We start from the raw sequence: 14,811 nt of genomic DNA on the forward strand, positions 1-14,811 counted from the left end.
GGAGGCCTAAGAGCTGGAGCCAAGCCTCAAGGTAAAGCTGGCCCAGAATAAAAAAGAAAAAAAGGAGCGGTTGGGAACTTCAGTCACTCCCAGCCTGAAAACAGCCCTCAGCCCCTCACCCAGACTGGCCAGACACCCCAGTGGGGACCCCCACCCTGATCCAGGAACCCTTCAGGGCAAACCAGCCAGCCCCACCCATGCACCAGGCCTCTACCCTATATAGTAAAAGGGTAATATGCCTCCCGGCACCGGGATCAGCGTGACAGGGGGCAGCGCCCAAACCCCCTGATCACCCTGTGGCTCTGTGACAGGGAGCGGGGCCCCAACCCCCTGAGCATCCCTGCTCTGTGGGTGATAGAGGGCGGTGCCCCAACCCCCTGATGGGCCCTGCTCTGTGCATGACAGGGGGTGGCGCTGCAACCTCCCCATCAACCCTGCCTTGAGTGTGACAGGGGACAGTGCCCCAACCCCCCAATTGGCCCTACCCTGAGCGTGACTGAGGGTGGCATCACAACCTCCCAATCTGCCCTGCTCTGTGCATGACGGGGCGGCGCCCCAACTCCCCAATTGGCCCTGCTCTGAGCCCGACCAGGGGCTGCACCTAGGGATTGGGCCTGCCCTCTGCCACACAGGAGCAGGCCTAAGCCAGCAGGTCGTTATCTCCCGAGGGGTCCCAGACTGCGAGAGGGCACAGGCCGGGCTGAGGGACACCCCCTCTCCCCCGAGTGCACAAATTTTTGTGCACCGGGCCTCTAGTCTGCTAATAAACTTGATAACCTAATCAAAATGGATAAAATCCTAGAAACATACACCCTTCCAAAACTGAATCAAGAAGAATCAGAAAATCTGAACAGACTAATTACAACAAATGATATTGAAGCAGTAATAAAAAAATTAAAAAAAAACACCTCACAGATAAAGATACTACAAAGAAAGAAAATCATAGGCCAGTATCCCTGATGAATGAATATAGATGCAAAAATCACTACAGCATGGAGTTTTCTCAGAAAATTAAAAATTGCTTTTACCTTATGATCTAGTAATTCCACTTCTGGGAATTTATCCGAAGAAATCCAGAACACTAATTTGAAAGAATATATGCACCCTTATGTTCATTGCAGCATTATTTACAATAGTTATAAAGCTATGGAAGCAACCCAATTTCCCATTAATAGATGAGTGGATAAAAAAGCTGTGGTACCTATATACAATGGAATACTACTCAGCCATAAAAAAAGTGAAATCTTACCATTAGCAATAGCATAGATGTACCTAGAGGATATTATCTCAGTGAAATGAGTCAGCCAGAGAAAGACAAATACCATGTGATTCCACTGATATGTGGAATCTACAGAACAAAGTAAACAAGCAAAACTGAAACAGACTCATAGACGCAGAAAGGGAACTGGTGGTTGCCAGAGGTGAGGGGGTTTGGAGGACTGGGTTTTCCAAAGATGGGAGGGAGATTTGGGATCGTGCTGAAAAAGGTGAAACAATTAAGAAGTACAAATTGGTAGTTACAGAATAGTCATAGGGATGTAAAGTACATTATAGGGAATTTGGTCAATAATAATGTAATAACTATGTATGGTGTCAGATGGGTATTAGATATTTTTGTGTGATCACTAAGTTACAGAATGTCTAATCATTGGGTTATACACCTGAAACTAATATGACATTGTATGTCAACTATAATTGTATGTCAGCTATAATTGGAAAAAAATTATTAAAAAAACAAAACATTATGCTGAGTAAAAGGAGTGTTACACAAGAAAAAATAGTAATTCAGGTGTGATTTAAAACATACACAGGATCACTTTATAGAAGCTTTAAGTATGAAGAAACAGCTTAGAAATGGGCAGAGGACTCACTCTTTTTAAAAATGTTTTGTAATCCTCACCTGAGGATATTTTTCCATTGATTTTTAGAGAGAGTGGAAGAGAGGGGGAGAGACAGAGAGAGAGAAATGTTGATATGAGAGAGACACATCAATTGGTTGCCTCCCACACAGGCCCTGCAGGGATCAAGCCTGCAACCAAGGTATGTGTCCTTGACTGGTACCAAACCCGGGACCCTTCAGTTAGAGGGCCAACGCTCTATCTACTGAGCCAAACCAGCCAGGGCAGGATTCACTTTTTAAAAAGAAATAATGCATTTCACACACACATAATTTTTTTAAAAAGAGCTTTTGCTTCTGAAGAATTGAGACTTTGGTAAAGCTGAAAAAGTTTATAACTGTAGATCAAGAGTTTATGAACCTGAGTGGTTGCCATCCCAGTGACTTCCAAAGCCAGCAATAGGAACATAGCTAGCAGTTTGGATAAACGAAGCAGGGTGAAAGTGCCCATCTCAGCCAAAATCTTTTCTTAGGGTCTCACAAAACAGACCTAAGTAGTTTGATTCTAAATGTTTGCCTCACATACTTACAAGGAAAAAATATCTTATATATGTAAAGACCACATTTTTCAAAGTGCTTTCACATAATTTCAAACCATGTTAAATGGTGTGGCAGTTCCTCAAAAAATTAAATATAGAATTACAATATGATCCTTTTATGAGTACATATCCAAAAGCGAAAGTAAGCAAACAGATAGTTGTATACTTATGTTCTTCATAGCGCATTATTTACAGCAACCAAAAGGTGGAAGCAATCTGGCAATCCGGGTGTCGTTGACAGATGAATGCATCCACAAAATATGGTACATACACACAGTGGATTATTATTCCATTAAAAAGGAAGAAAATTCTGACACCTGCTACAAATGGATGAATCTTGAAGACATTATACTAAATGAAATAAGCCATACACAAAAGGACAGATACTGTATGATGCCACTTACATGAGATATCTAGATGAGTAGTCAGGCTCATAGAGACAAGAAGTAGAATAGTGGTTGCCAGGAGCTAGGGGGAGGGAGAAATGGGGAGTTATTATTTAATGGGTACAAAGGTTTAGTTTGGGAAGATGTAAAAGTGCTAGAGATGAATGGTGATGATGGTTGCACAACAATGTGAATGTATTTAATGCCACTTAAAATGGTTAATACATTTAAAATGGTTAATATAAATTTTGTTATGTGTATTTTACCACAATAAAAAATATGTTCATGTCAGCTATTGTTCATAAGGATGATTATTGACATTTATATAGGACACAGATCTAATTTGTTAAATATACTGACATCAAAACTAGTCTTGAGATGAACTAATTTTTTTGGTCTAATTTTTTAATAATCCAAATAAAATGTGCTTGCAACATATAAACTTAATTTGCTTTCTTTTTTTGTGCCAACAGAAAAATCAAGAGGACCTAGGCCTATGGGAGGAGAAATTTGGAAAATTTGTGGATGTCAAACTTAATGGTAAAATTGAAACTGGTGTAGTGCTAAAACAGATATTTCCAAAATGGCTAAATATCTCTATCCAAAAGTTCCTGGAGCTTTGGCACCTAAACAAGTAACTTCTGCAAGATGAACAAAAATCTCAGATTTGAGTCCCCTATCCTAATATATAAAAACCCAGGGTCCGTAACGACTGACCAAAGGCTCTACCGAACACTGGAAGTCAGTCCTGCAGTCAGTGCTGGCTTGCCATGGCGCCCCAGCACTGACTGCGGAGGGAGCTGCTGATCAGCCCCGCCTCTCTGATCAGGCCCAGGGATAGGCCCGGAGATGCTAACTGGCATAGAAATCAACCAATCAGAACCAAATCTGGGTGAACTGTGAGGAGCCAATGGCTGACTAGGAGGTGGAGCTTTTGACACTGACTGGCATAGAAACCAACCAATCAGAACCAAATTGGCCGGCAGGGAAGGGCAGTTGGGGGCAAGATCAGGCCTGCATGGGAGGGCAGTTGGGGGCGAGATCAGGCTGGCAGGGGAGGGCAGTTAGGGGTGATCAGGCAGGTAGAGGCATTTGGGGGTGAGATCAGGCAAGCAGGGGAGAGCAGTTGGGGGTGAGAATAGGCCAGCAGGGGAGGAAAGTTAGGGGCAATCAGGCAGGCAGGCAGAGTCACTTAGGGGCAATCAGACAGGCAGGCAGGTGAGTGGTTAGGAGCCAGCAGTCCCAGATTGTGAGAGGGATGTTCGATTGGAGAGAGTGCAGGCTGGGCTGAGGGAATTCCTCCTCAGTGCACAAATTTCGTGCACCAGGCCACTCATTCTTCCATAATGCATTGCAACAAAGAAATAATGATTATATGCCTTTTGTGGAGGGTATAAAAGAACTACAGGCCTCATAGAGCTTATGGTCTCATGGAGTGCCCTAGATCAGCACACTATTTGCACTATCCAGTATATCACATGGCTGCAAATTCCACATTCTGTTTTTATGAGAGCCAAGTGATGACAAAACAATCTCTAGAGCTCATCAGCTCCAACATTCCAAGCCAGTGGTTCTCAACCATTGCCAGGCTTCCCCATCATGCACATGAGCATCACATGCCCATCTGTGACATTTCTCCCTAGGTTTAGTGATGGGAGAGTGTGTGTGTGTGTGTGTGTGTGTAGTTTGTCTCTTTGGGAGATACCTTTAAGATATTTGGGACTTATGTAGCCAGAAAAAATACTTTCTTCCTCCTCCCTGCCCTGTTGAATGGCAGACTCTCCCTAATTCCTTGAGAATACCTGTTCTAGCATCTATATCTATAGCCTAGTACAGTGATGGTGAACCTATGACACGCGTGTCAGAAGTGACATGCAAACTCTTTTTTTGGTTGATTTTTCTTTGTTAAATGGCATTTAAATATATAAAATAAATATCAAAAATATAAATCTTGGAGAACCAAGATAGCAGCGTAAGGTACAGACCTCTGCGTGCTGCCTCCCACAACAACATCGAGACTACCACTTATAAAAGAAACAGTTGTCATTCAGAACCATGGGAAAGCTTCCCAGTGGAAGCTCTACAACTGGAAGGAAAGAAAGAAGAGCATTGAGACTGAATAGGTTGTGCAGAGGCTCCAAGAACGAAGGTACGGAATCGCACACCAGGCTGGCTGCAACTGAATGCACGGTTTTTTTCAACCAGAAGGGGATGTGGACTCTCAAATCCACTGAGCGTGTTTGGGGTGGGATTCTGAGGACCCAGACCCCTATGGGGAGAAGCGGGATGGCCTTGCAACAACCCGGAGAGTGAGAGTGGCTGTCTCGCAGAACTGCTCCCGGCACTCGGGTATGCGAGTCGCTGAGTTGTGGAGAGGCGAATAGACATGGAGATGCCATTGCCTTGGCCCTGCCCTGGTGATTCCCGGGGACCCCGCCCTACTCAAATTACATCCCCAACCAAGCTGTGCTAGTGGCACAAAGAGAACCACCGGCGCTTTTGTAGCCCAGCCCAGCAGAATGCAGATTTCAACTCCTTGCATACATAAGGGACACAATAAAGAAGCAGAATCAGGTTTGGAAGAAGCCGGAGCCTGACACAGCTGGGACGGCGACATGGAACCGCTGTACCAGCAAACGCACAGGCAGGCCCACCAGATCCACTCTCACATGGGACACTAGGAGATGGCAGACAGGCAGTCTGTGCACTTGGTAGAAAACAAAATCCAAGCAAGCATACCAGATATTCAGCCACCAGGAACACCTGGAGATTTTGTCCAGCAAGGAGCCGCCCAACAAAGGACAGAATGCCAAACTTCGTGTTGCTGAGATGGCCTCCGTGAGGCCAAGTCAGCCCCCGTGGGGCCGAGGCGGCCCCCGAGAGGCTGGGACGGCCCCAGTGAGGCTAAGGCAGCCCCGGCGAGGCTGGGATGGCCCCGGTGGGGGTGGGACGGCCCCGGTGGGCTTGAGATGCCCCGGTGAGTTTGAAACAGCCCTGGTGAGGCTGAAATGGGCCCGATGAGGCTCAAACGGGCCCGGTGAGGCAGAGATGGCCCCAGTGAGGTTGAGACAGCCCCATAAAAAAATAAAAGGAAATAATTATCCTAAAATATATATATATATATCTTGAGAAAAACCTAAGATGGCGGCATAGGTAAACACCGGAAATTGCTGCCTCCCACAACAACTTCAAAAATACAACTAAAAGACAAAACGGACATCATTCAGAACTACAGGAAGGCTGGCTGAGTGGAAATTCTACAACTAGAAGGAAAGAGAAAAGCACACTGAGACTCAGAGGAGGTGCGGAAGTAAAGTGCAGAGGTATGGAGGTGTGCGCAGCAAGGGCTGGCAACTGAGGACGCAGCTGTCTTTTTGATTGGGAGGGAGTCACAAGCCCCTGACTGCTCTGAACTCCAGTTCCAGGAAGTCTCTGGGGACCCAGGCTCATATTGGGGAGAAACTGGACTGTCTGGCAGCGCGCAGAACTCGGAACTCGAGGGCGGCTTTCTCTCAGAGGTGCTTGCAGCAATTACCCTGGGACACTGAGACGTGGGGCCTCTTAGGGCAGGGCTGAGGATCAGCCATAGCTGTTTGCTCCACCCTGTTGATTCCCTGAGATCCTGCCCCACCCAAGCTGCGGCAGAGGCTTTTGCATATGAATGCCCTGGCCCTTTGCCACCTGAAAATTACCTAACAAACTGCGGCTGGGCCAGACAGACCCAGAACTTCCAAGAGAAGGCCCAAGGCCCCACAGCAGCTTGCATTGCTTCACAGCTGGGCCTCATTTGGGCACCTCCAAATCCCAAACAAGGAAGAGGAATCTGCAGATCTCTTCATAGCTCCTGCTGGGTAGCCTCAGGCAGAGGCTAAATTAACACCTCCTTAGATCCAAGAGCCAGTGTACCCAGTGGTCAGAGTGGGACCATCCAGATTACAATTCCTCAGATCCATAAGGGACACACTCGGGGGCAGACTCATTGAGTACCAAATCCCTACTGAAGCAAGTCTTGCCCCATAAGGGTGTCTTCAGCACAGTTCTCCTCCCACAGTAGGCACAGCTGATTCTCACAGCCAATTCGCCTGGAGATCAATTCCTCCCAGTGATACCTACAACAATCAAGGCTTAACTACAACAAGACTGTGCACAAAGCCCACAAAGTGGTGCACCAAGAATGTCTACATTAGGTAATTGGGGAGGCTGAGCTACTGGGCCCTATAGGACACCTAGCACACAAAGCCACTCTATCAACACAGGGAAGCATAAAAAATGCAGAGACAAAGAAACAGGTCACACATGACAGAAATGGAGGAAAGCAAACTACTGGATATAGAGTTCAAAATCACGGTTATAAGGTTTTTCAAGAATTTTCTAGAAACCACCAATAAATTTAGTGAGACCCTGGAGGATATGAAAAAAAAATCAACTAGAAATTAAGCATACACTGACTGAAATAAAGAATAATATACAGAGATCCAACAGCAGAAAAGAGGATCCCAAGAATCAAGTCAAAGATTTGAAATACAAAGAATCAAAAAATACCCAACCAGAAAAGCAAAAAGAAAAAAGAATCCAAAAATATGAAGATAGTGTAAGGAGCCTCTGGAACAACTTCAAGCGTACCAACATCCGAATTATAGGGGTGCCAGAAGAAGAGAGAGAGAAAGATATTGAAAACCTATTTGAAGAAATAATGACAGAAAACTTCCCCTACCTGGTGAAAGAAATAGACTTACAAGCCCAGGATGCACAGAGAACCCCAAACAAAAGGAATCCAAAGAGGACCACACCAAGACACATCATAATTAAAATGCCAAGGACAAAAGACAAAGAGAGAATCTTAAAAGCAGCAAGAGAAAAACAGTCAGTTACCTACAAGGGAATACCCATATGACTGTCAGCTGATTTCTTAACAGAAACTATGCAGGCCAGAAGGGATTGGCAAGAAATATTCAAAGTGATGAATAGTAAGAACCTACAACCAAGATTACTTTATCCAGCAAAGCTATCATTCAGAATTGAAGATCAGATAAAGAACTTCACAGATAAGAAAAAGCTAAAGGAGTTCATCACCACCAAACCAGTATTATATGAAATGCTGCAAGGTATTTAAGAAGAGGAAGAAGAAAAAGGTAAAGATAAAAATTATGAACAGCAAATACATATCTATCAATAAGTGAATCTAAAAATCAAGTGAATAAAAAATCTGATGGACAAAGTAAACTGGTGAATATAATAGAACCAGGGGCATAGAAAGGGAGTGGACTGACAACTCTTGGGGGGAAAGGGGTGTGAGGGTGCAGGAAGAGACTGGACAAAAATCATACAACTATGGATGAGGACAGTGGGAGGGGTAAGGGCAGAGGGTGGGGTGGGAACTGGGTGGAGGAGAGCTGGGCGGGGGGAAAAAGAGGAACAACTGTAATAATCTGAACAATAAGGATGGCCGCATAGGTTAAAGCCGGAGATTGCTGCCTTGAACAACCAAATCAAAACACACCTAAAAGACGGAACAGACATCATCCAGAACCACAGGGAGGCTGGCTGAGTGGAAATTCTACGACTAGGAGGAAAGAGAATATCATACCCAGATTCAGAGAAGGCGCAGTGCCGAAGTGAAATACTCAGGTACGGAGTGCGCGTGGAGCTGGCTGGCGGCGGAGGGCGCAGTTGGTGCTTTCAATCGGGAGGGAGTCTCAGATTCTGAGCTCCACATCTGGGCGAGTTTCTAGGGACCCAGACTCAAACGGGAGAAGCGGGACTGTCTGGCTTCAGTCGGAACTCGAAGGCAGCTTTCTCTCCGAGGTTTGCAGCGGTTGCTGGGACTCTGTGAGGCAGAGCCCCTAGGGATGGAACTGAGAGCCGCCATAACTGCTCTCTCCGGCCTACCCTGTTGATCCCGAGCCCGAGCGACCCACCCACCCCGCCCAAGCCCTGGGCACAGCCATTTGCCAGATAGCCTCAGGCAAAGGCTAGATTAGCACCTCCCTAGAGGATAGAAGTTTTCCCACTGCAGACAAAGCTGATTCTCACAGCCAGCTGGCCTGGAGGTCAAATCCCCCTAGTATTAACTACAACAATCAAGGCTTAACTACAGGAGGACTGCACACAAAGACCACTAGGGGTGCACCAAGAAAGCATAAAAAATGCAGAGACAAAGAAACAGGACAAAACTGTCAATGGAGGATATTCAGTTCAGAACCACACTTTTAAGGTCTCTCAAGAACTGTCTAGAAGCCGCTGATAAACTTAATGAGATCCTCAACAAATCTAATGAGACCCTGGTTTTATCTAATGGTTATGATAAAGAACCAACTAGAAATTAAACATACACGGACTGAAATAACGAATATTATACAGACTCCCAACAGCAGACCAGAGGACCACAAGAATCAAGGCAAAGATTTGAAATGCGAAGAAGCTGAACAATAAATATTTAATTTATATATATATATAAATCTTTGTTTTACTATGGTTGCAAATATCAAAAAATTTCTATATGTGACACGGCACCAGAGTCAAGTTAAGGTTTTTCAAAATGCTGACACGCCGAGCTCAAAAGTTTCGCCATCACTGGCTTAGTATATGATCAGGGCTGACAACTTGTCCAAAATTTATAAGCAAGGGGCGGGGGGCATCATAATCTTTTTTGCCTTTTCTATAGAACCCTCATTCCATACACTCCTCCAAATAAGGATCATTTGAGGTCAAATATTTTAACCTACAAATGAATTTAAGGTGATGTTATCTTTCCTAATTATTTGCATTTTCCCATATCTCTAAAATAATTGTTAACAAAAAGACTTTGCCCTTGGTTAAAGGAAATTTACGTGTTTACAATCACAGGGTATTCTGAGGAGCTAGGAAAGATCCTCCTAGTGCCCTTGACATTATAGTCCCTGAACACAGTGAGAAAAGTAATCAGGCAGGAGACACCCACTCTTTCATCTAGCGAAGATTAAAATTGCTCAGTATCCTTTGGTTTCCAAAGCAAAGGAGTACCTAATATATTTTAGAAAAGTTTAGATTAAAAAGAAAGTTAAAACTTTGTAGCCATATGTTACCAATAAAAAGATTTAGTATAAATGAGGACACGGAGAGATTTAGCACACAGCTAAGTGAACATAAGTGATGAGTGACCAGAACTTTGCCTTTTGCATTTTTGTATCCTCACAACACCTGAATACAGAAGTCAGCACACGTGGTTTACTGATAGATCAGGGAAAGCTCCCATCTCTAGATCCCTAGTTTAGTCATCTTGCTACACTCACAGTTAACTGATTGCCCTAATGAGAAGCAAAACTCAGTCAATATCCTGGTCCCCACAGGTCCCGCCTCCGTTGGTTTGGATTTCTCCTTGCATGGATTTGAGCATCTCTATGGGATCCCACAACATGCAGAATCACACCAACTTAAAAATACTGGGTAAAGTGAAAACAAGAATTATTATGGGAAAAGCATTGCTTATCGATCTTGAAGAATCTCCCTTGAAGTACCCTAGCTGGTTTTGTTGAGTGAATAGAGCATCAGCCTGCAGATTGAAGGGTTCCGAGTTCAATTCCAGTCAAGGGCACATGCCCAGATTGCGGGCTCAATCCCCAGTAGGGGGCATGCAGGAGGCAGCTGGTTAATGATTCTCATCGATGTTTCTATCTCTCTCTCCTTCTCCTTCCCTCTCTGAAATTAATAAAAATAAAATTTTTTTTAAAAAGAATCTTCCACTCAGAACAGTAGTTCTCAATTTTTTTTGGGGGGGGGGGAGGTGCGCAAAAAATCACATAATTCTAAAAACTGTAATGCTGAACCTAAAAGTATAAAGAAAGTAAATATATGGAGTTGCTGTGGTTGAAATAGGGGTTGGGAGGAATTTTCATCACATCCCCTCCTGGGTTTTGCCCTTACCTCTCAAGGCCTTACTGTGGAACCCTGAGAGAATGCACTGTGAAAAACACTGACCTAGAAAAAACACTTTTACTAAGAAAGGACAGTGAGCCAGAGAATGGGAAAGTGTAGCATTTCATATCACCTTTGATTTTCTCAGGGAGGTCATTTCAAACTAGTACTACTGGCCAATAAATGCCAGAGGCAGATGACTAACTGGAAGTAAAACTAAAGAGACAGAGTCTGATCAGGTTTGCCAGGTTCAGATGCTGTTTATGTGACAGGGCCGCATAGTGACAGGTGCATCAGAAACCGTGCTGCTCTAACATCAACCTGAGCTGTGCTCCCCACCCCAATTCAGGCCATGAATTTTTCCCTACTCAGCACTGGATCCGCATGTTAAGACATTATCATTTTGTTTAAGTGGCAGAGAAATACAAAATTTGTCAAAAATATCTATTCTGTGCTTGCTATTGTAGAGGATTCACAGGAAACAGTCCTAAACTCACAAGAGATATTTAGCAAAGATGTCTTAAATAGGAGATTATGTATACCAATTGTCAATTGAGGGATGCAAAGGAATCAAAGGAGGAGGACCATATTCACCCAGGTTGGATCAGAAACCTTTAGGGAAGTGGTAAAGTTGAACCTGAAAGATGCATAGGACCCAAGTGCAGGGGAGAATGGAGCCATCTTATTAATAATACATCTGTGATGGTAATTGATAATCCTTCTTGTGTGTTTCAGTGGTGAGGATGCTTACCGTCTTTATAACCTGGATGTCTATGGATATGAAATACATAACAAAATGGGCATTTATGGTTCAGTGCCTTATCTCTTGGCCCACAAACTGGGTAGGACTTTAGGCATTTTTTGGCTGAATTCTTCTGAAACACTAGTGGAGATCAATACAGAGCCTGCAGTAAAGGTAAGCTATGGACCATGTCTGTATGTCCCACTTACAGAAGAAACAAAACTAGTAAAGTGTAGCCATAGCTCTGGGTTTTATAGTGGCAATTCTCTGCCACCAGTCATTGCAGTATAATCAGTGAAAGTTTATAGTATATATGAAAGGAACAGATTGTTACTCCCATATGGATGAACATTGTAGGTTAGAGGGAAATATTTCAAACCTTCATTCCATTTCTTTTCCAGATGGGCCCAGTTGATGCTAAACAAAAGAGCAAATCTCGAACTGATGTGCATTGGATGTCAGAGAGTGGAATCATTGATGTTTTTCTGCTGACAGGGCCTACACCTTTTGATGTCTTCAAGCAGTACTCATCTCTTACAGGTACCTGCATGTAGAAGAGCCCATTTCTTGTTCCATTATATTTTCTCCATCTCCTGTATCATTGCTATAAGTTGATATTTATTGTACACTGAATAGAATTCATAAACAACTTGCCCAAGTTTTTTAAGAAGCAAGCATTTCTCTTCCCACCCTCATTCTATTCAGCTTGGCTAAACATTGCACTGCAGCTAGAACTCTCCATTCTCTCATCCTTAATACTTGCTATCTGCCTCTTTGGAGCCTTTAACCCCTGGGCTTTCTCTACCTTCATCTCAGATTATCAGTATATCAACCTTTTCTATGTTCTCTTTTTTATTAAAATATACCACTGACTTTAGCTCTAAAGCATTTTATCTTTAAAGGACATACTCATTTCTGCACCTCAATTGGTGCAGAAAAAGCATTTGACAAAATTCAACACTATTTCATGAGAAAAGCACTCAGAAGACCCCAATAGAAGGAAACTTTCTCAACATGATAAAAGACATTTATGAAAAATCCACAGCTAACATCATACTCAGTGGTGAAAAGCTACAAGCTTGCCCCTAAAATCAGAAACAAAATAAGGATGCTCATTTTCACCACTGCTATTGAACAATGTGCTGGAAGTTCTGGCCAGAGCAATTACACTAGAAAAATAAATAAAAGGCATTCAAATTGTAAAGGAAGACGTAAAATTCTCTTTTTCCAGATAATGTGATCCTATATGTTAAAAAATCACAAAGAATCCACACAAAAACTACTAAATCTAATAAGCAGGTTGACCAAAGTTGCAGTGTACATGATCAACATACAAAATCAGTTGTATGTGTTTTTTTAAATATATTTTATTTATTTCAGTGAGGAAAGGAGAGGGAGAGAGACAGAGAAACATCAATGATGAGAGAGAATCATTGATTAGCTGCCTCCAGCACATCCCCTACTGGGAATCAAACCACGACTTCCTGGTTCATAGGTCGACACTCAACCATTGAGCCATGCTGAGTGGGCAAAATCAGTTGTGTTTTTACACACCAGCATTGAACAACTTAAAAAAGAAATTGAGAAAACAATTTCATTTACAATAACATTCAAAAGAATAAAATCACTTGGGAATAAATTTAATCAGAGAAATAAAAAAACTTGTACACTAAGAAATATAAAATATTCCTTAAAAGAAATTAAAGAAAGTCTAAATAAATGGAAATATATCCCATGTTCATGAATTAGAAGACTTAACATCATTAAGATGGCAATAGTACTGAAAGCAATCTGTAGATTCACTGCAATCCCTACCAAAATTCCAACAGCCATTTTTGAAGAAATGGAAAAGCTGATCTTCAAAGTCATATAGAATTGCAAAGAGCCCTGAATAGCCAAACAATCCTGAAAAAAAAAAAAGTTGGAGAACTCATACTTCCCGATTTCAAAAATGACTATAAGGTTAAAATAATCCAAATAGTATGTTACTGGAATATGGATAAGACATTTAGATCAGTGGAGTAGAATTAGGCTAGAAATAAACCCATACATCTCTGGCCAAGTGATTTTCAACACAGGTTCAAGACCATTCAATGTGGGAATAAATAGTCTCTTAAACACATGGTTCTGGGACAGTTAGATATTCACATGCAAAAGAATGAAGTTGGGTCCTAACCAGTTTGGCTCAGTGGATAGAGCATCGACCTGCAGACTCAAGGGTCCCAGATTCAATTTTGGTCAAGGGCATGTACCTTGGTTGCAGGCACATACCCAGTAGGGAGTGTGCAGGAGGCAGCTGATCGATGTTTCTCTCTCATCGATGTTTCTAACTCTCTATCTCTCTTCCTTCTTCTCTGTAAAAATCAATAAAATATATTTTTTTAAAAAGAATGAAGTTGGAACCCTACCTCACACTATACACAAAAAAGTAACTCAAAACAGACAGAAAAATGTCAGAGCTAACACCATAAAATTCTTAGAAGAAAATGGATAAATCGCCCGGCCAGCGTTGCTCAGTGGTTGAACATCAGCTATGAACCAGGAAGTCATGGTTGGATTCACAGTCGGGGCACATATCTGGGTTGCGGGCTTGATCCCCATTGTAGAGCAGGAGTCAGCTAATCAATGATTCTCTCTCATAATTGATGTTTCTATCTCGCTCTCCCTCTTTCTCTTTAAAATCAATAAAAAACAATATTTTTTTAAAAAGAAAATGGGTAACTCTTCATGACCTTGGATTTGGCAACAGATTCTTAGATATGACAACAAAATCATGAGCAAAAAAAGAAAAAAAGAGATAAGTTGGACTTCATTAAAATTTTGAAGTGAAAAGGCAACCTATAGAATGAGAGAAAATGTTTGCAAATCATATATTTGATATTGAAAAGAAAACTGTTACCTACAAAGGAGTTCCCATAAGGCGGACACCTGATTTCTCATCAGAAACTCTACAAGCCAGAAGGGAATGGCATGAAGTTCTCAAGGTAATGGAAAGCAAGGATCTGAGACCAAGATTACTATATTCAGCAAGGCTATCATTCAAAATAGATGGTTAAAGAGCTTCCCGGAAAGGCTAAAGGAGTTGATCACCACCAAGCCAGCATTACAAGAATTGCTAAAGGGATTGCTGTAAAGGATTGCTGAGGAGAAGAAACAAAGAGAGAAACCTAGTCGTACAGAATTAAAATGGCTATAAAGAAGTACCTCTCGCCGAAACCGGTTTGGCTCAGTGGGTAGCGCGTCAGCCTGCGGACTGAAGGGTCCCAGGTTCGATTCCGGTCAAGGGCATGTACCTGGGTTGCGGGCACATCCCCAGTGGGAGATGTGCAGGAGGCAGCTGACCGATGTTTCTCT

At 42.8% G+C, this 14,811-nt stretch overlaps 1 protein-coding gene across 14 annotated transcripts in view; it reads left to right on the plus strand.

Moving 5' to 3' along the window:
- Window positions 1-14,811, plus strand: part of GANC (glucosidase alpha, neutral C) — a 77,325-nt gene that overhangs the window by 25,955 nt on the left and 36,559 nt on the right. For all 14 annotated transcript variants that reach the window (XR_004965978.1, XR_004965979.1, XR_004965984.1 and 11 more), the window contains 4 exons: window positions 3,296-3,362; window positions 10,151-10,247; window positions 11,451-11,631; window positions 11,859-11,997. Coding sequence is in view for 10 of the 14 variants with exons in the window: in XM_036298530.1 (XP_036154423.1) it covers window positions 3,296-3,362; window positions 10,151-10,247; window positions 11,451-11,631; window positions 11,859-11,997 (484 nt within the window). In the remaining 4 variants the exon portion in view is untranslated. The remainder of the gene's footprint in view (window positions 1-3,295; window positions 3,363-10,150; window positions 10,248-11,450; window positions 11,632-11,858; window positions 11,998-14,811) is intronic.

The sequence above is a fragment of the Myotis myotis genome, unplaced genomic scaffold (genome assembly GCF_014108235.1).
Source record: "Myotis myotis isolate mMyoMyo1 unplaced genomic scaffold, mMyoMyo1.p scaffold_m19_p_1, whole genome shotgun sequence".
Lineage (NCBI taxonomy): Eukaryota > Metazoa > Chordata > Mammalia > Chiroptera > Vespertilionidae > Myotis > Myotis myotis.